Consider the following 21,606-nt stretch of genomic DNA (forward strand, 5'->3'; position numbering starts at 1 on the left):
ATAAGGCAATAAGGAAGGCTAGGCTTAACTAATAGTATATACGGTTAGCTATATAATAGCTATAATAGCTACTTTATAATTAATTAATATAGGCTATATAGTCGGCCTTTAGCTTAGTATAGTATATATAAAGGTAAGAACGAAGCTCCTTAATAAAAGCATTAAGTCTTACCTTTTTTTATCCTAAATTAGCGATACTTATATAAAGAAAGGTAAGTATACTTATAGAGGGCGATACTAAGGGTAGCGATAAGCGGCTATAATAGGTGCCCTAAGGGGCAGCGGTAAAGTAGGTAGCGGGGGGGGGGGAGGCTAAGATAGCGATAGTAATAGCCTAAAGCGCAATAAAGGGGCTAAGTATAGCTACTATAAGGCAGGGGGGGCGATAGACCTATAATAATAGCGGTAATAATAATAGCGATAAGGGCTCTAAGAGCCTAGCCTATAAAGACTTTAATAATATCTATCTTAAATATTAGCTCGAATTAATACGCCCTTATGCCTTATAAAGTAAGGCATAATAATAAGGGAAGAGAAGGTAAGGACTTACCGTTATTATTACCGCTATTATTATTATTATTATTATTATTATTATTATTACTATTACTATTATTATTATAGTAGCGATAATAGCGCGGCGGCGGTAATAATAATAAGGTTATAAAAGGAAAGAAAGAAGCCCGCTAAGCCTAAAGGAAAGAGGTCCTTTTATAGTTATGCTATATTAATAATTATATAAGGCTTAAAGGGTAATTTAAGGTAAACGGCTATTACGATATTATTAACTTAGCCGGCCGTAAGTATATATAAGCTAGTAAGTAAGGCCCGCGCTAAAGGGGGTAAAGATACTTAGTTAAAGGAAGTAAGGCCCTTATAAACGGACCTACCTACTATATAGTAGGCGGTAATAAAAGCTAGCTATGCGCGCCCGCTTATAGGCCGCTAGGCATAAAGGTAAAGAAGCCCCCGACTAAAGGGCTCGAGTAAGGGGTTATCGCGAGCCCCCTTATAGTAGCCGGGGCTAGCCCGGGGGGGGGGGAGGGGGAGCGGGGGGGTAATATAAGGGGCTTAGCCTAATAAGAGCCCGGGGCGCGGCCCTAAGCGTAATAACGCTACGTATAGCTAGGACCCTACGCTAACTTAGGCCCGTAGCTAGTTACGTAAGGCTATACGTAGCGGGCGCCGCGCGTATAAGGGCTGCCTAGTATATAACCCTAATTTCCTTCCTTTATAATACGTTAAATATTAATAACCCGACCGGCTCTTACTATATAGCGCCGGCCCTATTATAGGCTATATAAGTAGTACTACTTATAAAGCTTTTACCTAACTATAGGGTAGTAGCTTCGCGGTATATAATTAGCTAAAAATTTCTTAGTGACCTACTAGCTTTATAAATAGTAAAATTAAGCTATATAAATAGTACTACTTATTTTTATTCCTTCGCTAATAGCTTGCGTTAAATACTACTCTTGTAGCCTCGCGACTAGAATACTGCCGTAGCTAGTCTTAATATAGAAGGTGGTGAGGGAAAGCTTATATAACGCCTTGATAGGGGTCAAACAGGGTACTTTAACCATATAGCTACTTTTTATGCCGGCGGCCGAAGTCACTCTCTAGGCTATAAGGTGATGCTAATGGAGGCAGCCGAGCAGGGCCTTTGCTGCCTATCTCACCCTTTCATATCACGAATTGCCGCACAACACTCGCGTCTGCGCGCATGAAATTTATGCCGCTGGCCCCAGCCCCCTCCCTCCCGTCCCCGGGGTCACCCGGCCCCTAATGATTCGCTTCGTGTCGGCACGGCGCTGAATCCACTCGACCTTCTCCTGGTGAGTGCATCTGAAGTCGACTTTATTTTGCCCCGAATTGGAATCTAATAAGGCGCGTACGGACTACAGAAACGAGCCAAACGCAGCGCCTCCCAGAGAGAGGGTGGCACTCGACGTCTACGTTCTGAGCACCCACCGTCATTACTTGCCGAGTTCGACGAGACGTGCGGACTATAACATGACAGGCGGCATATAAACGCGACCGAGCGCCCCATCATCGAGATCGTCACCACCAACGACGTCTATTGAGATCCGTGCCTCTTTCACTCAAGCGTACCTATAAACGTCGAGAATGGAAGCCCTTATGCCTCGCGGATATCGCTCCGTCACTGAATACCGTTTCCGCGAGGAACAGACCGACGCCATTGTTCGAGCCACCGCCTACCATCGCAAAGACTACTGTCGCTCCGTGATATGGTTCTCGCCTCGCGAACATGTCGGTATTCGTCTGTCTATAGCAACACCCTTCCGGCGGACTTCTAATACGGGATTCGGCTCTCTCGATCGGCTACCCCTCGAGCTCTTGCATGACGTATTGTTACGTCTAGACATGCATTCTCTATTCAAATTTCGACAAACAAATCTCAGATCGAGGCAGACGGTAGACTCTCTCAAGCAATATCAGATGGTGGTCTCGCATGGACTGAACCTTCTCTGTGCCTTGTTACGAACACGACTTGCCATCGGCGTTTCTCTGTCCGATTTTTACTACGCACTATGTACCAAGGCTTGTACTTTTTGCAGCGAATTCGGCGGATTTATGTCCCTCCTAACTTGGAATCGATGCTGTTTTAAATGCCTCCAAGGGGCTTTGGAAACCCAAGTGCAAACTCTTGCCGCTGTCCGGAAGCAATTCCCCTTGACCAAGGCCGAATTAGGCCAACTGAGGTCATTCAAGACTTTGCCTGGAATATATTCGATGAAGGAATCCGTACACAAATCCCGTATTACGGTCGTTTCTGTTCATCAGGCCATATTGGTTTCCGGACAGCAACCGCATGCACTAGCGCAGGCACAGCCAGCGAACTCGGGACGAAATCAAAAATTTAACTTTATGGGGTCGTGCGCACTTCCTTATTATGATAGACGAACCGGCAGAGCCGAACACGGAATGTCGTGTGCTGGGTGTCAACTCGCTCTCGAAAAAGACATCATCGGCTCCAGGGGCGAGAAATGGGCATTCGAGGCTCGCGACAAGGTATATGCACAAGATGGCTTTTTGGAACACTTTCGATGGTGTGAACAAGCACAGCTCCTATGGAGATCGAGTGGCGAAGGTAGCAACCGGCCAACCGATCTACCGGAGGCTGCTCGGAGAGGAGGCTACTTCAACAATAGAGAATGACAAGCATGTGGAAACTGCTCGCTAATGTATTGCGGCCAGGCTGCCTACAAAGTGTCCAAGTAGAAAGCACCCAGAAAGCGGACAAATTCCCAGACTTCCCAAGGTACAATTTACCATCTCAATACAGCTCCACAGTTTACAAGCCGTGCTTTACTCTTCCATAACGACTCCATTTTGGTCCGTGTATTTCACTGGCGCGTCTGGCTTGACCAAGTGCTTTGAACAGTAGTTGGTCGAATCCTTGCCCCATCTTTTAATAACTGGATTGCATTTGACGTTGGTTTCCTGGCGCTCCGGGCACTGGATAAACTCCATCTCCCTCTTGCAGCCGCATGTATATTTAATATACTTGGACGTACACATTTCTTGACTAACAGAATATCACAAATTAGACCGGGCTCAGATATGAGGGATGACTGCCTCCTTACGATGTTGGATAGTCGAATGACTTGTACACGTTTGCCGATGATGAATATAAACGACTAGCGTAGAAGTCAAAGCTTCGCTTGCGCTATCGAGAAACTTGGGTGGTGTTGGTGGGTGTGCCGCTTCTGAACGCTTGATTATTGCTGATGTAATGAAAGGTGAGATTGATTGTTCGAGTCTGATGCTGTTAATGTGTAGATGTTGCTTCAAGGAGGCGCAAGTTATAGCTGTCGAGCTACGGGCTGCCCCGGGGCGTGTTGGCTCTGGAGTTGTTTAGGAGTCTTTAACGTTAGCCACAAGGTGTCTGGAGCTATTTTTGGCTGCTCCCCAGCCAGCCGAGACAAGGACCAAGCCAGCAATACAGGCGGTATAAGCGCCGGGCCAGCCTGTCATGCCTTTACTGTGTGTCCATGACTCCTGTCTATTTTTGCCAACCCAGCTCCTCCTCTTCCTAATTTGGAGAGCAAAGACAGCCGAAGCAACGGTCCCATCGAAAGTGGGCTTCGTGGAGTTAGTGTTTGGAGTAACCGCTGCGCCCTGTTGGGTTTTACGCTTACCAGTTGACGGGCTAAGATAGTCTTGGGGGGGCCGTCTGTTCGAGACGCGTAGAGGTTTTGGCGCAGCCACTGCAGTGGATGTAGAGTTCCCGAGCTGGAGAGCGGGAAGTAAGTCGCTTCAACTGGCTGGGCTGTAGTTACGTTGCGGAATTTGAATTGGTCAAATCGCATTGAATCTTCTAACCGCTGGGCAGGCGCTGGGCCTGGGCTGTGCGTTGCGGAATTTGAATTGGTCAAATCGCATTGAATCTTCTAACCGCTGGGCAGGCGCTGGGCCAGGACTGTAAATATGTGGCCCCGGGCCTATAGGGGCCTTCTTGGGCCTGTTTAACCGCTGTTCCTGGGCCTATTTGGTTGCCAGGGAGCCCCGATTGGGCGCCCGGCATCCCCCCGCAGTCCCTATGAATCCAGGAAGGTTAGTACCTTAGGCAAGGGAGGGTCTTATCGTTCTCTGTGAACACAAGGGGGAGAGAAAGAGGCATGGCGACGGTAAAGGAAATCTCGAAGCATAAATGGACGAATGCTACATCTCTTCTGGGTTTGACTTTTCTTCAAACACATCCGCTGGTAGTCTTACAGTGAGTGTTCCAATGGTAACATTGTCCGGCGATCACACTACAAACCCGCCAATGCAGCCGATCATCCTATCCATGGAAGTGGACGATGACGATTCTTTTGAAAGCGAATACCGACTGCGAATCGGAAACCAAGTCAAATATCTCGTCATCTCTCCCGGAACCTTTGACAGAGACACACTTTCATTCCCCCTTCAGTCCCTGCCCCGCCTTCCTTATAACGAGGAATGGACCGTGGCCAACATCTCACGAGATAAAACCAGCGGCGATTTGAAAACCTCCTTCTTGAACCGAACACTAGCTGGCGTCAAGTGTCAATGGCATCATACCAGGGTTGACTGCCTAGAGTTGGAGAAGACCAAACAGCTAACGGCAATGGCTTTCGAAGCCGTCTCACATTCGATCCTCCCAATCACTCTCCCATCATCAGCCACCATGATCGCCAAAATAGCCCGTTTCGAATGGGAGCTACCTCGCATCGAACAAGAAACGAGAGCATATCAGTTACTTGAGGGTTATGGACTGGCCCCACGCTTCCTCGCCCATGTCCATGAAAATGGACGCATCGTGGGTTTTCTATTGGAGAAAATAGAGGGACGCTCTGCTTCCTTCCAGGATCTAAACGTCTGCGAAACCGCTCTACGGAAACTCCACGAACTGGGACTTATACATGGGGATGTAAACCGATACAACTTTCTCGTTACGGAAGAAGGGGTGAAACTACTTGACTTTGAACGCCTTCGGGAGAATGCTAGCTCCGAGTCGATAAGTAAGGAATTGGAGAATTTACGTGCCGAATTAAGCGACGAGTCGGGACGCGGCGGAGGTTTTATTTTCGATAGCGATAGTAACTAATATAAGGGATGCAAGGCAATTCTTGCCTTTTATATTATAGCCTTAAGGAACGACGAGATATATAATATTACGATGATGGTAAACGGGCGGCGGCGGGGGGGATATGGGGTTCCCGAGTGCCCGACGACGCGGGAAATGAGAGGATCCCAAACGTGCAAAACGTAAATTAGAAAAAAACCAAGACGGGAAGTGGCTGTGTGCGTGTGTGGTGTGTGTGTGTGTGGCACAAAGTATCACGGGGGAAGACTTTGCACTACTTGGGATGCGGCACTTGAATATGGTGCGTACAAAGTACAGTACTTGCATGTTTTCTTGTGTTTATGTGCTCATTTATGACGATTTTGTGAAGCACAGGGGACCCGAGCATGTGAACGAATACTAAGGTAAATAAGAATCCTTCTGGGGTTGGGTCAGGCAGGCCGTCCGTCCCTCATTGATGGAGGTTGGTTCGCTCTAGAACTTGGTAGATTTGACTCGACGCCAAACAGGCCCCCCCCTCCTCCTCCTCGTGTTGTACGTTTTGCATGTGCGTGTCAGAGCTGCGAGGCCTGCCCTCAACTGGGGATGGGGATGGGCGAGTTAATCTGAGATTTCCGATTTGGTACTTTGACGCTTATCGGAGGCCCAGGGGTAATATATATGTCGGTCGCTCTCTGGTACGGGACGGGACTTGGTGGACATGGTTACCCGGGCGTGGCTCGTCGTGTTGTTTCGTGGACGGTATAGCGTAATGGTCAATGACAAGGGGGGAGGAGCTAGCTGGCGGGAAAGGCGAGGGCCGTGATGTGTCTGGCCCAACTCACTGCATGTGTACGGAGTATCAGCATATGCACACATACACACGTTATACATGTCCATTAATTAATGCCGCTCTCTTTATTGCTATGAGGACAGAGAGAGAAAAGGAGAGAGAAGCCGCCACAAGATGACGGGCCGACTTGTGTCGTGCTGTCATGGAAACTTCAACTTCCGCCAGCAGCAGCAGCAGCAGTAGCAGTGTGCACAATGGAATGGAATGGACCGTCACGAGCGGACAGGCAGCAGCACGACATGGCTGCACGCCAAGTCCCAGTTCCAGCCATGTCCCCCGTCCTCCCGTCAACGATGGTTGGTGGTGGTGGTGGTTGGTGGTGATGAGAGATTGTTGCAGAAGCGCCCAGGGTTCGGTTAATATTACGCGCGCGTCTCTTTTCCTGGGACATGAGGGGTGTGTCTCGTACCACCGCAGCAGCAGCAGCAGCAGCGCCGCACCACCAGTTCCAAGGCGCACCGGTCTTTCTTTCTTCTTTCAGGCTGCACCGCAGATAGGTCGCGGCTCGATGTCGTGGTACGACATCGTCACACGTGCAGGAAATCAAGAAGAAAAAAAAAAACCAAAACCAACGTCGGCCGACTGCTTTGGTTCCTCCGTTGACGAAAGAACAAAAAGTCTGCGCGGTTGGGCGAGGGAAAACGAGGCAAGGAGATATGGCGCTTATGCCGTTTTGAGCGACGGGCATGGAGATGAAGCAGGGGGGGGAGCAGCAACAGCAGCATATGGCGGCAGCAGCAGCATGTGGCAGCAGCAGCAGCAGCAGCATATATGGCAGGTGGCACAAAGTACTAAGTATCAAGCTCCGCCCTGTTGGGCGGGCAGATGTGTACATGTACATATACATACAGTGGGAAAATGCATATTGCATATATCTGGCAGGGAGGAGCAAGGGTTCGCGCACGGTCTGGGCCCAGCGAACGGCCGGGGGAGGAGGAACCAGAGTTTGCTTTCTCCGAGGGCAGCAGGGGAAGGGGAGAGATCGTCGAGGATCGCCGCGTGTCTGAGTTGATATCCTGGTGTTGCGTCGCCGTGGAAAGCCGTTGTCTTGATACCAAGTACTCCGTACAGTCATGAGGGATGGGGAGGCTTGATGGTCGGGGAGCTCGTGTCATGCGTGCATATTTACAGATGTATCTGCAGCCAGCGCACCACTCGCAAGGCCTCTTGCTGCACATTATATGTCAACGGGAATCCTGCATGCTGAGGGATACGTAGGTACAGTACGGCACGGAAGACTGGGCTCTGGACATCCCCCTTGTTGTGCGCGCGCAACCTACCAAGCCAACCTACTACTAAGTCAGGAACCAGCAGCGCGCACGACAGAACAGAGTACGCACGAGCCCTTGCCGCACTGCGCTTTGCCTCCCCCCTGGGGTTACACAGCTTGGTGGCGCATGCAACTGCCAACCGCCTCGCTCGCGTCAGGCAGGCCATGGGCGAGAACGCCCGCGCGTGTTCCGCCAGTCACCGACCCATGTCGTCTCTCCTGCCTGCTAATCTAGCCTTGCCGGGCCGTGAAGCAACTTGATGCCTTGACCCCAGGTAGGTACGTAGGTACATACGTCAGTGCTAGATAGAGGGAAGGTTCTCGACGTGTCCGTGCCCTGATAGAAGGACGTACTTTGTATTTTGTACGTACCTATGACTCGTCTCCGTTCTGCTGCCCGCCCTGGCACCCAGTATATCAAGACCTCGGTGCGTAGCAGTACTTCGTACGTCTTCCTTGTTGGTGAGAGCGGCTCGTCTGGTGTCTTTGTGCACTGTGTGCGTGCCTGCGGCCGTACCTACCAGCGCGTACGAAGTATGGCGGACCGAGGGTGTCATGGCCAGGGGGGGCGCGTTGCTTGAGCGACCTGCGTAGTGTAACATCCGGTCCGCAGGCAATAAGGCGTCCACCTGCCAAGGAAGTACGAATATACCGTATAAACATACAGTATACGCCCACACCCCGAGCGTCGAAGCTAGAGTCGAGCGCGCACCACCGTGGCAAGGCAAAGAAGTAAAGGGCTAGCGAAAAGAAAAATCAAAAATCAAAATCAAAATTGAGTTTGAAGAAACATGCCCGTCAAGCTAAAAACTGGACGACACGAGTCTTTTTTTTCCCTTTTCGACGACGCACAGCTGCAAGGGATAGGAGAAGGGACGAGTGAAGGGATGGCAGCCACGTGTATTGACGCGTTGGGCAGCTGACGAAACTGCATTGATGATTTTTATTCCCACCACCCGCAAAGGCACTCGAGGTTGAACATGACAAAACTTGGAAAAACGCGGCCCCCAAATTGTCATCCCGTCGTACTACTTCGTGAAGTCGCCGCCACCGCCGCCGCCGTAGAAGAAAGAAAAAGAAATAAAATAGTCCACAAGACGTTGATGCCACATTGATATTTGCCGTGACTGCGAGAACCCCCCTTAGACGGTCGACTGGTGGAGCCCCTGCTCGACCATGAGCGCCAGCCCGTGGATCATAAAGGCGATGAAGACGAGTGCCACGAGGAGCCCGCACGCCCGCGCGAGGGTCCTGGCCTGCTCCCATGCTGCCGTTGCCGCCGCCGGCCGCCTTGTAAACGGCCGAAGCTGCAGGAGCGGCGTCGTCGTGGTCGTTCCCAGGGGCCGGACGTCCGTGTCGGTGCCGCCGTGCTCACCGCCGCCGGAGACTCTTGTGCCCGCCTCGATGCTGTGCTCTCCGCCGTGTCTGAACGCCGCGTGGTCTCCCCCTCCCCCTGCCCCTGACCGCAAAGAGCGGCTGCCGCCGCCGTTAGGGCGCCGTCCCTCTCCTGGGTCGAGGTTGGTCGTCGCCCGAAGGTCCAGCACCGAGATGGCGCGTCGTGGTGGTGGTCCTGGCATCTGCGCCTCTAGGTACCTAGGAACGGTGAAGGTGTCGTACGCCGGAGGCGGGTCGGCGTATTCGTAGTCATAGCTGCCATGCTCGTAGTCGTCGTTGTCTGACGCCACTGTCGACGGGCTCCATGCCGACGTGGGTGGGGGGAGGGCTCTCGCTGCTTGTCTGGTGGATGTGGTCATTGCCGGTGTTGGCTTGGGCTCGTCGTCATGCTCGCGCGCTCACCCCTCCCCTCTCTGTGCTTGAAATGGAGGGAAGAAGGGAGAGAGAGAGATTTTCTGTCTTTGGGCGTGCGTGCGTATGCGTGCGTGTCTGTATCCTTCTCGTTTGGGAGAGAAACGGGGGAGAATAAGGGAGCGACAAGACGCCCGAGAGGGAGAAAAAGGTGGGAAAGGAAAGAAAAGGCACCGCGAGGTGAAAGAGGGGAAAGAAAGAAAGAAGAGACGTACGCCGCGCAATTGAAGCACTCGCTGAGGGGCTGGCTGACAGACACGGAAATGCTGCATCGGGGGCAGCCGATGATGTCGTTGCCGTTGCTGAGCATGCTTGTCTCAACCTTAAAGCTGAGGGGGGTTTGCTGAAGACAGGTGGCGGCAAGCGGGATGTTGGGGGAGCTAGTCTCGCAGTGATTCACCTTTTTTTCTTTTCTTTTCCAAAAAGCTTTCTTACTTAGTCGTCGTCGTCGTCGTTGAATACCGTGCCGGGCGCGCAGGGAGATGGAGCAAAGGGAAAGCAAGCAGTGGCAGACTCGTTTGTCTGTTCGTTCGTCCAGACGCGCAGACGCCCTCGGAACATGGACGACATAGGACTCCGTCAAGGCTTTCGCTGCTGCTGCCGTCACGCACAGAAAAGAAGAGACTCGTCGATCTATCTGCCTGGGGGGAAAACAATCAAAAACAAAATTGAAAGACGTGCGCTCCCGTCTCTTATACATCTTCCTCTTACTCCACGCGCCTGTGAGGCTCCAGTCGTGGTGTCGTTTCTATCCGGAGCGGACGACGGACGGCGCTCTCTGCTCTCTGCTCTCCCCGCAGCGGCTGGAGGCACAAGAACGGCGGCGAGGCTCTAGACTTACACCTGTTACCTTAACGCTGCCTCGTAACACTGCACGCACGCCCCGTCCCGGATAGACAAAGACTGGGGGGTGGTTGTCGCGGGCGAGCCGGCTGACAGGACACGACGGGCAAGGGTTCTATGTGGTCGCCTCCCTCCAATACCCGAATCTCACATCACCATCATACACCGAATCTTGCATTGCTGCTCTCATGGCTCCTGTGTCTCCCAACTCCCAGCTCCCAGCTCTCAGCTTTCAGCGACTCGCAACTCGCAAGTCCGTGCTCGTAGCTCGCGGCTCGCGGCTCGCGGCTCCGCGGCTCCCGACGCCCAGCTCCTATGGCTCCCATCCCCTCCATTCCCAAATCTCTCTCTCCCTCTCTCCCGCAGACGCGAAAGAAGGATACAGCGACGAAACGTACAAGCCCTGACGGCACGCTTCTCATCCAATCGCTCGTCGACGCCTTGCTTTCGTCGCCCCGGAGAGGGTTGAAAGGAGGGTGGTGGGGCAGGCCTTCCGCGTCTGCTGAGCAGGGCATATTTTTTATCACTGACGGCCATATGCCGAGCGGGCGGCGGGCAAAGCACCGTGGGCGAAAGGGGTGTGGTCCCGTGTGCGTGGGTGCGTTGTTGTTGCTGCTGTTGTTGGTCGTCGACGCGCATGTGCTGTGCATAAATACACATGGTACGTCAGTTAGCCCATGGTGAAGGAAGGTAGGCAGGCAGGCAGGCAGGCAGGCAGGCAGGCAGGCAGGCAGCTCGGCGTTGGGGCAAAATTTCGTCCCCGAATGGGCTCGGCAGGTGTCCGATCCGGGCCGCGGTATAAGGAAAGAAAGCGAGGGTACCGAGAAGCGAGTCAATATATTGAAGGTATGTATGTATGCGGGTAACGTTAGCATGTATCTCGTTCGTGGTATCTGTGAGCGAGCCAAAGGCCAAGCCAACAACATGACGCTGGTCAGGGCTGCCTGCGGGCCAGAAAAATCCCCGTGTAGGGCAGTACGATGCCGCTGTCCCAACTGGCCCCCCTCTAGAGCGTGTCCGAGATCTATCTGCCGTTAGGATATATCGTGTCTTGCTCACAGGGGCCCTATTGCTGCGCGGCACCACCTTGAGGGTGCGCCTGGGGAGAGGGGATCCGCGTCGTCCCTCGCATGGGGGTGGGAAGCGGGCCGATGGCATGGCACTGCCGCGCTCGCAGGCCGATTTCGAATTCTCCGGGCGAACCCCCTAATTCTGTCATTGATGCAGCCCGGCCCTCCAGGGGCAAGGTTGTCTGTTCCCGGGGCCCTGTCAGGTCCCTCCGGAAGAGGGACAAGTCCACGAGAGGGAATTCTTCGATTGGAAGGGCGCCTCTGCCGGGTCTGGAACGCCATGCCGTGGCATCCGCTGAAGCACATGGCGTGCATGATCGTCGAAACAAGGATCTGAACAGGGCTGCCGGTGCTGCTGCTGGGTAGAGGTGCCCGGCGGACGGGGACGTGCATACATCAGTGGATGGCCACGAAGACCCTGGAAGCGCCCGCCCAACCGCGCCTCGGAAGATGAAGTCGGTAGTCGAGAGGAGACGAAACGGGTACGTACTCATGTACAGTATGTGTACTATAGATATGGCTCGGGTGAGCATGTACCGAACCACTCTAGTCTACATCCGCCCAAAGTCTGCACGTTCAGGGAAGGAGGGAGGGGCGGGAGGACGAAACGGCTCCGAAGGATCTACCTTATGTACTTCCACCTCGCCAGCCAGCCGCGTTACTGGCACTACCTTGTGTCGCGTGAGCACGGTACTGCCCCGAATCTTCTTCCCTGGCTGTCGCTCACTTTGACGTCTATCCTGTACGCGATACCCGGCACGCACTACGGTACACGCCAAGCTCCCTTGGAGTATTTTGCTTACTATGAAGCGATTGGCGCTGAGCCAGCGCTAACCGCGAAAAAAGAAAGGAAAAAAAGGCAAAGCGACCCCTACCTTGACGCACGGGCCGGCTCGTCCTCCAGATGGACGTACTGTACGTATACGTACATCTAGACGAGCCAAAGGTAATGGAAAAAGAAAGGAAACAGGGGGACGGGGAAGGGATGGGAAGAAAAAGTAACATAAAATAAAAGGACCCGATCGTTCGCTTCCGTCGTGCCCTGCAGACGCCACGCGTACGTGCGCGCAGCGGGAAGAAACGATGCCGACGACGACAACGACCCGACAGTCGGCGATGGTTCAGGAGCGCGAGTGACAGGCAAGGGGGGGGAGGTCGGTGTCGGGATGGCGCGACTCCCACTGACTGTTGGTTACTCACTCCTCGTCACTTCACTTTACACACACACTCTCTCTAACACACACATACACACACACACACGCACACTCGCACGTACGCACGCACATATGGAAAAATCAAGAAATAACACGACAGAAATCACGCAAAGAAGAAAGCTGAAGAAATACGTAAGAAAAACAGCCTTGTTGGCTGAAGGTTTTTTTGTGTCTCGGACCAGTGCCGGCTGCAACAATATGGTGCAAGCGTGTAAGTGCCCGCCTTACCATGGGTGGGTCGTTGCCTTGCCTCTTACTTTGTCGTCAAGCTGTTATTTCCGTTGCTGCTAGTACTGCGTCATCACCGTCTTTGCTTACTACTACAAGTGAAACATTTCCCCGAACAAAAAGATCCAGTTCAGCTACAATGTGCGTCCCACTCTTCAAAACCATGACCTCCTCGTGCTCCTCCTCCTCCTCCTCCTCCGCGCGCCTCGGTCCCGTCTTCCCCGAAAAGATCGGACACTCCCCGCCCTATCCTTGTATGCACTATGCACTGTGAATAGCGGGGACCCTACATGCGTACCAAGCTGTTTGGGCTTCTGCCGTAGGCTTCTGGGTGACACAAGCCATGGAGAGGGAGAGAGAGAAGCAATGACAAAGGGCAACTCTCTTTGATTGCCCTGCCCTGCCCTGCCCCCCAACACTCCTTGGGAGCCCCCCTGACCGGAAAGCATCCGCACCTCGACTCATACGCCCGTGATGCCTATACAGGCCTTTGCCGTCGCTTCCTCCCCTTCTTCCGTCCAGCCACGGCCAGCCTGTGAGATACTACCAAAGGTGCCAAGTCAGGTCCTGTACTACTTCACAGCCTCACAAACACCTGGTAGCTTGCATCAACATGTGTCAGTACCTAGGAAGTAACCTTGGAGCAGCCAGGGGGGGGATTGGGCCCGCCGTGCTACCGGTCCCACGAACGCAACCCTACCCCGGCGGGGGGCCGGGCGTGCGTCCTCCCACGCGAAAGGAGAAGATGACCTGACATGGCCAGTCCATCTGTAGTACCTACTACCTCGTACCTACTACCTCGTACCTACTTTTCTGTGTGCCTTGTGCAACATATCCAAGGTACGTGTTTAGCTAGGCAGCTGTTCACATGCATTATCCACGCGCACGTATCTTGTACAAGATATATGCATCGCCCTGCCGCACCACGGCGCTTCTTGTGACACCTCCAGAGCCGCGCCTCTGGCTGTTACATAGACTGTATGCCGGTTGGTCCCCTGGTTATCGCTCACCAGCCCACTCGCCCGTTCGCCCGCCAGCCAGCCAGCCATCCATCTATCGGTGATGGCCAGCCTCCTCCCATCCCCCTCCCATCCCATTGGCCCGACCAGTGTGACGGGTTTTGCGGGGAGGGGGACCCGAGCCAAGAAAGGAAGAAAAAAAGCGCCGAAAGGAAGAACGAAGAAGTGTAAAAATCAGGCCATGATCGCCGCTGCCCCGGGGAGGCTGCGTTCCGTGACCAACGGTTGGCAGCTGATCGAGACACACACACCTACATACATACATACATACTGCCTCGTTAGTACGCAGAGGTACCTCATCCTCCACGCTTGTGTCGAGATATGGTCGTTCGGCGAGATTGCCGAGCGTACTCCCCCGTGGGCCCCTGGGATCGTCGGCAAGGAAGGAAGAGGGGGTGCGCGGTTCGAGATGGCGCAGGGGCGCGTGTGTGTGTGGCTCTGCGTGGGTGGGCGGATGGACGTCTGGGCCTGCGAGCGATGTGACGCCAAGCGAGCTCGTTTCCTCTCGTCTCGGCTGATGAGCTTGACACTTTTGTCAGTCTGACACATAAACTGCCAACCCGTCAGTATACAGGGTCGTAAAAGAGACAACAACAGAGCAGTCTGCCTCTGCGAGCAAGATGCGGGCCGAGGAAATGTCAACGTGGCTCTGTCGAATTTCAAGTGCACAAAGCACATCAGATAATCAGTCGAGTAGTGTAAAATCAACCCGTTCCCTATAGTTGCGCCGGTCCTGCTTCCATCTATCCGCAGGCCTCGGCGTCGTCCTTTTATTATCCCCGTGTTGTGTCCGTAATGTGCACCATGCCGGGCCGCCGCAGTCTTTGCAGACGTATAGCTCAGCCTCCATCCCCAGTTGGGCGCGCTCGCAAAAGAAAGCAAAGCAAATGCAAACTCGCCTCAGTCACAGATATGCGTACCCTCTTGCTTGCGCTCGCTGCCCGCTTTCCAATATAGTGACCGACCGACGTCCGGGCCCTGACCCGACCCCTCTCCGTCCCATTCATGCCCAGCGGATACCAAGGAAAATAGCGACCGTGTGGTTGTGTGTGCGTGTGCGTGTGTGTGCGCGTGCGCGTGCGCGTGCGCGTGTGCCAATTACAACAGATAGTAGCCCGCCAACTTGTCCATGTGAAAAAGAATGAGCGACCTCGACGCTGGCGAGCGAGGAGCACCGGCACCAGCCCGATTACCCGTGCAGGGCTTCGATAAAGTAGATAAACGCGAAGAGCAGGAATGCAACGGCGCCGCCCACAGTCACTACAACAGCGTTAGCTTCCACTTCAATACCCGACCCGGCCCATGTGTTTCACTCACCAACTTTCAGGCTGACACGGCCCGCGATGGCGCGGCCGCCCAGCACCGCCACTCCCGTGCAGATGGCATGGCCGCAGGTTGCTCCCAGTGTCACCCACCAGTAATCCTGGCCCGCCGCCATGGCAATCGTCGCGATTTGGCTCCTGTCCCCCCACTCGCCCAGGAACGTCATGGCAAACGTCTGCACCCACGCGGGGCTCAGGAGTAAGGAGCACAGGTTGCTTACCCCGTGTGCAAAGTTCTGAATGGATCCGCGGCTGCGAGACGGGCTGCGCGAGGGCGACTGCGATGGCGACCGCGGCGGCGACGGGAAGCGGCCCTTGGCCCTCGAGCTTCGCCCCTTGAGACCCATCTCCAAAGAGTGTGGTGACATGTCGTGGCGGCTGCGCCCGAGTTCCTTTTCCTTCTCGGCGAGCTCTTGCTCCACCTCGTGCATCTCCGCCGAGACGCCTTCGTTCGGGTCCATCTTCATGCCCTCGCGAAGGAGCTTGGCGCCAAAGACCAGGAAGAGGCCGGCAGCGAGGAAGCTTGTCAACCGCTTGGGAATCAACGTCGGCACAGCGTGCCCAAGAACGGCAGACAGGACCGTCATGACGAGCAATGCTCCAAAAGCCGCCGAGAAGACCACCATGCGGTCGTGCTTCATGGCCATGAGCGCCGCCACCAGGAATGTCTTGTCGCCGACCTCGGAAACCAGGATCATGGTAAAGGACAGGATGAAAGAGTGGAACGGCTGAATGATGCCATCGTCCTCTAGCGGCGTGGACTTGTCCTTTTCTACTGGGATCGGAGCACTCTTTTTGGGCTCGAGGGGGGATTCCTTGACCGAATCGGGCAATGGCGTCTTGTCGCGGTGCTTGCCTGGGAGGTCTTCTGGCTTCTGTTTGGAAGCGTTAGCTATCGGAGGCACAAGGGCAGCTCGGAGGAGGAAAGCATACGTCAAGGCCTGTGTAGTCTGTGCTGCCCTCCGCCTTGTCTAATGACGACTTGGTTTTGGTCTTGTCCCTGCTCTTGTCCTTGGTGCTGTCCTTGCCCAGCTTCTGCTCCTCGCTGTGCGGCATGGGGGGCTTCTCTTTGGGAGCCTCCGGCTGCGCAAACGTCCTCTCGCCCGTCTTGCCCTCTTGAGCCTTGCGAGCAGCCGACTTCTCCGTCACGCCACCCTCAATGCCTGTTGAGCCTTGTGGCCGTTCCCGGTTCTTGTCGAACATTACGCCGTCGTTGGACTCGGGGATCTTCTTGCCGTCTACGACGGTCGGGTCGTGGGGCCGCCCCTTGAGAGGCGGCAGGCCGTTATTGTCGGAGTCTGTCGCGGTGCCATCCGTCTCGACGAAAGGGCCGAGATGGGGCTTGCCATCCTTGCCATCGAACGGGGCGTCCTTGGTGGAGAGACGTGATCGAGGTTTTGCGCCATCGTCCGAGTCAAGCAGGGACGCAACGGAAGCATCCTCCCGCTCTGCCGTAGTGCTACCAGATCTGGCCCCCAGACCAGCGGCCAACGATGGCAGCAGCAGGAGGAGGAGAGGTGAGTGTTTGGTGCGGAACCGCATGGTGACGATGGTGATGCGGTGTTGGTGGCGGCGGGGGTTGCGGTGCGATTGCTCGGCGCTGTTGCTCGCAAGAGATCCGCTTCGGCCACCCGCTGATCAGAAAGAGAGGGAGACAATGTGGGAAGAGGCGGCAACGATAGTGCGGACGCGGCGTCGACGGCCCCGAGGCGCAGAATGGTCGATCTGTCGGGGTCTCGGGGGTTCGCAAGGGGCGCGCGTCGCCGCTCGGGTTAAGTGAAGGCACGCGAGCGTCTTTCGGGGACGCGACACGCGGCAGAATAGTAGGGGGGGGTAGCAATGGAAGGAAAAGGAACGGACGGATGCAAAGACGCTATGCGAGGGCCGAGCGGTCGGGACTTGGGAGGGAAGGAGAGACGTGAAGCGATGGCGATGTTGAATGTCGAGGGCAAGGGGGAAAAAGTGGACGTGCTATATTATGTCTGTCTGTCCAACCCGCCGCACCTCGACTGTCGTATTAGTAGCGTACGTATATGGGGGAGGTACCGGACAGGGTTGCCTTTACCGAAGGAAGGTTTGGCATTCGACAGGTCGCGCTCCTAATGGACGAACGGGTGGGCCCCAGAGGCCTGGTGGCGGGAGTGGAGGCGCTGCAGGGCCGCTGGATGGGCCACCGGAAGGGGGACATAAGGGGGCCTGGGGGCGTTACAGGAAGCTTCAGGTGCCTGTCCACGGCGTCGTATGGCGGGGGGCTCGCCGCTTCCAGTGGGTGGCCGCTAGTCATGCCACCGTTCCGGGCAGCCCACGGGTGCTTCCTGTGCCTCTGCGACGGCGCATGCATCGTGCCTCAGATTGTGGCTTCGAGGCTATTCTGTCGACTATACCCCGTGCAGAGGAATTTTGTATGGAAGGCTGCGCTCCAACTGGACGCCTTGTACCGTCCGTATGGTTAACGTTACCCGTTCTCCCCTGTCCGGCGAACGACCATGGCGAGGCTCGCCGAGACAGGTCACGATGTGGATTTGCCATCGGGCTGCCACCAGAACTGTATATTTACGGTATGACAGTTTGCTGGGACTGGGCAGAGCATTGAGGAACTTGTGGTGCTTTGCATCCTTTGTCCTTCAAGGAGTGATCATCAGATTGTCCGTGCTACCCGAGCGATAAGGTAGGGAGGTATTACAGTCAGCGTCTGTTGTGTGACAGTATACTCCCGCATGTACTTCGTACTTATGTTGGCCACATTCGCTTCGAATCACACCACTGTATTCTACACGACCAATCTCCATCCCATCGCCTTGGACTCACAACCCGAGGTCGTTATCCGGACCTGGGCTTGCGTCGGGGAGCGGCCGCTTACTACTGGTGCTGCCCGCTACCCCATGCGGAGTACCTCCCAGTGACTGGCACCAGCGCTGGCCCCTGCGGAGGCCCCGTGTAGTTTCCCGTAGCTCCGTATCCGACCCCATCGGGTCCACTACCCACCCATTCGGAGACTTGGACCCTCGCAGAGCTTAACTCCGCCCAAGCTGCTGCTTATCCAGCACAGCGCAGCACAGCACAGCATCTCGATCCCCACCGCACCGTCATAACGTCACTGACCTGCGCTCCTTGAATCATCACCCTTGACATGGCCGGCTATTCCTGTGCCCCTTGGGTATTGGCGTCGTAGCTGCATAGACCCGAGTGCCAAATCTATAACCCTACCTGGAAATATCCTCCCCTGCTCCTCCAGTCCACCGGCGACAACGGCCCTGGCGTTCGACTCGGGACAGACGGAATCGGCGCCCCGCCATCCATGGTCAGCGTACCAACCGTGCAGGACCCTTGACGAACTCATATTGCCCGCGCCCAGGGCATCGCCTTGTTGAATCCGGCGACTAGTCTGACCATGAGTGCGCCAAATGAACAAGGAGCCACCGGCTCCCAGCATGTGAGAGAGAGTGACGACCACGATGATGATACCGAGCACTCCGAGACAGGCCGCGAGACGGGGCTTAGCGGAGAGGATAGCGACGATGACGAACCACATCTCTACCGCATGCCGGGTTCATACGTCGTCTACGGTGACGATGACGAGGACGAAGGAGACCAGGATGATGATGCCGAGGACGAGGACTTTGAAGTCGAAGAGGAGGACGTCGACGAGGATGACCCGGACGTCGACGACTTTGACGATGAGGAAGACCCAATCCAGCAGATCATGGGACTATTTCGAGGTGCGCATCTCCCGCGTCCCTACACAAACCTCAGCGTACTGACAGTTGAGCTGATCCAGACGGTGAGAGGACAGGCCTATTGACGCGCGGGCAACTCATGGCGCTGCTGCGACAGCGCGGTTTGAGCAATGCTCTATTTAACAACGCGGATGACGAGGAGGGCTTCCTCAGCATGTGGGGTTCTCGGAGACGGCGGCAACCCAAGGACCCCAACCGCTATCCCAAGGTGCCGAGCGAGGAGGGCATCAAACTCATGAGGAGTGGCACCTTTGGGGCCAACGACTACGACCTGCACGCCAAGAAGCGCATTTCCAGGCGGATGCTCGAGCGTGAGCTCGGGCTCGGTGACCGCGAGCAGAGAAAGCGGAACAGCGACATTGTAACCCAGGTTCGCTGCTCGCTCTGCCCAATGCCGTTTGCCGCTATCTAACCTGGTTGTCGCAGTCCATGATACCCGGCACGAGAGCAGAGAAGATTGTCCACTACGACAGCCCCGTATACTCGGGTCAATTTTCGGATGACGGCAACTTCTTCTTTTCGTGCTGCCAAGACTTCAAGGTCCGCATGTACGACACCTCAAACCCGTACGAGTGGAAGTACTACAAGACAGCATCGTACCCATGGGGAGAGTGGACCTTGACGGACGCAAGCTTGAGCCCTGATAACCGATGGCTGGCATACACATCCATCCAGAGCATGGTGTCCATGGCCCCTACGGACCCCAACGACACCGGCGACCCGTATACGCTCGATCTTGACGACACCGCCGTGCGACACAACCACACCTGGCGAACTCGAGGCGGGTTCGGCATCTGGTCCATCCGATTCTCCGGCGACGGCAGAGAGCTCGTGGCAGGAACAAGCTCTGATGCCATTGTCGTTTACGACATCGAGTCGCGCCGAGTGCTCCATCACGTCACCGGACACGAGGACCACGTCAACGCCGTCTGCTTCGCGGACAAGCTGTCGCCGCACATTGTCTACTCGGGGTCGGACGATTGTACCATCAAGGTGTGGGATCGGAGGAGCATGGGGACCGCGCGCGAGGCGGGCGCATTCGTCGGCCACGTTGAGGGGTTGACGTATATTGATAGCAAAGGCGACGGGCGGTACATCCTGAGCAACGGCAAAGACCAGAGCATGAAGTTGTGGGACTTGAGGATGGCCAAGTCGTCTGCAAAGTTCCGGGAAGAAGCACCGCTGCGGCGCACAATTGGCGGCACGTTCGACTACCGCAGGGAAGCGTACGACGACGAAGATTGGGATCCGCACCCGCAGGACAACTCGTTGGTAACCTTTAGGGGTCACAAGGTCCTTCGCACTCTCATCCGGTGCCACTTTTCGCCGCCGTCCTCGACCAACTCGCGATACGTTTATTCGGGAAGCGCCGACGGGAAAGTGTACATCTGGAATATGGACGCAACGCTGGCTGGGACGATTGACGTGAAGAAGGCCACAATGGCAACCCGGCGGAGGGACCGACACACAAGGCACTGGTTTGATGAGCCAGGCGGCTGGGGCACTTGCGTGCGTGACGCAAGCTGGCACCCGACGGCCCCGGTTCTGGTTGGTGAGTCTCTTCTGCACCCGACTCGGAGGAGCATGCGGTGGCTAACATGTTTCAGCGTCGGCGTGGAACGGATACAGCATGGCACGCGGCACCTGCAGCCTGCACGCGTTTAACGAGTCGACGGACGACGAGGGCGAGCCGGGGATGCGGCGAAGCGTGGACTCCAACCTGCGGGAAGACCCAGAGGTGTTTCAGGACTCTGGCTACTGAGCTCCCGCTGCCTCATGAGTTACTGCACCGGTACGGGGGAAACACGTTGTGTGGCTATAGTTCAGGCGATCAAGGAGAGGCGATCAAGGAGCAGCATTGCCAGGCATATTGAGCAGCCAAAGAAGGGCCCGAATTTGCGTGTCTGAATCTGAAGTAGTATTGGTGTGATTCGGACTTGTACAGCCTCCACGAGTTTATGAGACGATTGATACTTTGTCGTGGGGCTGAGCCTCGATATTCGTCACCTACATTCGCGATTATTCACCTGATCTACTGAATATACACGTGCGTGCGGTCATGGCTTTGTACTTGTCCAAGGGCTCTCTACCGCCGCTGGCCGATCAGATGACATGAAGTTCCCTTGAGGCCATCGCCCAAACTAGAGCCCGGGGTACATACAGCCTTGATCCGCATCGCCACGCTGACGAGACGCGACTCTGTGGTGTTCTGAGAAGGCGCTCCAACGTGCGCATGCGCCAACCGTGCCAAATCGGTCAGACAGAGCTGGAGAGTCAAGGCCTTTGGACTTTGGTCGGACATCCTGGTCCGTCTTACAACGGTGACATTGGTCAGGCTGCTCGCTCTCGCATTCGCTCTTTGAATTTGGTGAATGAAACGCGCGTCAGCCAGGCGCCAACGGTCAACAATAGCTGGCGCTGCCTAGGGCGAGCGGCCCTGTGGTTCCACTAGCGATGCGATGACGTTGCCGGCCTCACTACTAACCCAAGGTTGCACCTGCGGGACGCTTGCTTTTTGATGCGGCAGATCTGTGAAAAGGCCCTTGAGGTGCTGTGCCGGGACGGTGACCTTGATGAAGGTGCGGGTTTGCGCGGCCGGTGGGTGGCTGGGTGTCGTTGATTGCGTTTGGCTCGTAAATCGTATAAGCCACGTTGGACTCGCAGTATGTTGGAAGCGTTATGTACTGCATGGGCAC

The 21,606-nt window shown here is 55.3% G+C and overlaps 4 protein-coding genes across 4 annotated transcripts; 2 read left to right on the plus strand and 2 right to left on the minus strand.

Annotated features, from left to right (window-relative positions):
- Positions 1 to 1,602: 1,602 nt before the first annotated feature.
- JDV02_009994 (uncharacterized protein) lies at positions 1,603 to 3,423 on the plus strand. Its single transcript, XM_047991697.1, has 2 exons — positions 1,603 to 1,832; positions 1,902 to 3,423. The coding sequence occupies exon 2, from the start codon at positions 2,125 to 2,127 to the stop codon at positions 3,175 to 3,177; it is 1,053 nt and encodes a 350-aa protein (XP_047847709.1). The 5' UTR covers positions 1,603 to 1,832; positions 1,902 to 2,124; the 3' UTR covers positions 3,178 to 3,423.
- A 5,085-nt stretch (positions 3,424 to 8,508) lies between these two features.
- Positions 8,509 to 10,323, minus strand: JDV02_009995 (uncharacterized protein). Its single transcript, XM_047991698.1, has 2 exons — positions 9,693 to 10,323; positions 8,509 to 9,408 (listed from the first exon to the last, which is right to left on the minus strand). Exons 1-2 carry the CDS (start codon positions 10,175 to 10,177, stop codon positions 8,814 to 8,816), a joined length of 1,080 nt encoding a protein of 359 aa, XP_047847710.1. The 5' UTR covers positions 10,178 to 10,323; the 3' UTR covers positions 8,509 to 8,813.
- Positions 10,324 to 13,559: 3,236 nt separating this feature from the next.
- On the minus strand, positions 13,560 to 17,649 carry GDT1 (GCR1-dependent translation factor 1). The gene is made up of 4 exons (XM_047991699.1): positions 17,239 to 17,649; positions 16,107 to 17,159; positions 15,169 to 16,048; positions 13,560 to 15,111 (listed from the first exon to the last, which is right to left on the minus strand). The coding sequence occupies exons 2-4, from the start codon at positions 16,713 to 16,715 to the stop codon at positions 15,041 to 15,043; spliced, it is 1,560 nt and encodes a 519-aa protein (XP_047847711.1). The 5' UTR covers positions 16,716 to 17,159; positions 17,239 to 17,649; the 3' UTR covers positions 13,560 to 15,040.
- A 580-nt stretch (positions 17,650 to 18,229) lies between these two features.
- JDV02_009997 (uncharacterized protein) lies at positions 18,230 to 21,072 on the plus strand. The gene is made up of 4 exons (XM_047991700.1): positions 18,230 to 18,892; positions 18,967 to 19,280; positions 19,337 to 20,462; positions 20,518 to 21,072. The coding sequence occupies exons 1-4, from the start codon at positions 18,565 to 18,567 to the stop codon at positions 20,670 to 20,672; spliced, it is 1,923 nt and encodes a 640-aa protein (XP_047847712.1). The 5' UTR covers positions 18,230 to 18,564; the 3' UTR covers positions 20,673 to 21,072.
- The last annotated feature ends 534 nt before the right edge of the window (positions 21,073 to 21,606 follow it).

The sequence above is a fragment of the Purpureocillium takamizusanense genome, chromosome 11 (genome assembly GCF_022605165.1).
Source record: "Purpureocillium takamizusanense chromosome 11, complete sequence".
Taxonomy (NCBI): Eukaryota; Fungi; Ascomycota; class Sordariomycetes; order Hypocreales; family Ophiocordycipitaceae; genus Purpureocillium; species Purpureocillium takamizusanense.

What these genes read in the sequence shown, in the direction of transcription:
- JDV02_009994 (XM_047991697.1), top strand. Translation starts at nt 2,125, where the DNA reads ATGGAAGCCCTTATGCCTCGCGGATATCGCTCCGTCACTGAATACCGT.
- GDT1 (XM_047991699.1), bottom strand. Translation starts at nt 16,715, where the DNA reads ATGCGGTTCCGCACCAAACACTCACCTCTCCTCCTCCTGCTGCTGCCA. An exon ending in CAGACTACACAGGCCTTGAC is followed by an intron (nt 16,049 to 16,106) that starts GTATGCTTTCCT and finishes GCTTCCAAACAG; the next exon opens with AAGCCAGAAGACCTCCCAGG. An exon ending in CCGTGTCAGCCTGAAAGTTG is followed by an intron (nt 15,112 to 15,168) that starts GTGAGTGAAACA and finishes ACGCTGTTGTAG; the next exon opens with TGACTGTGGGCGGCGCCGTT.
- JDV02_009997 (XM_047991700.1), top strand. Translation starts at nt 18,565, where the DNA reads ATGAGTGCGCCAAATGAACAAGGAGCCACCGGCTCCCAGCATGTGAGA. An exon ending in GATCATGGGACTATTTCGAG is followed by an intron (nt 18,893 to 18,966) that starts GTGCGCATCTCC and finishes GTGAGAGGACAG; the next exon opens with GCCTATTGACGCGCGGGCAA. An exon ending in ACAGCGACATTGTAACCCAG is followed by an intron (nt 19,281 to 19,336) that starts GTTCGCTGCTCG and finishes TGGTTGTCGCAG; the next exon opens with TCCATGATACCCGGCACGAG.
- JDV02_009995 (XM_047991698.1), bottom strand. Translation starts at nt 10,177, where the DNA reads ATGTATAAGAGACGGGAGCGCACGTCTTTCAATTTTGTTTTTGATTGT. An exon ending in GAGTGCTTCAATTGCGCGGC is followed by an intron (nt 9,409 to 9,692) that starts GTACGTCTCTTC and finishes CACATCCACCAG; the next exon opens with ACAAGCAGCGAGAGCCCTCC.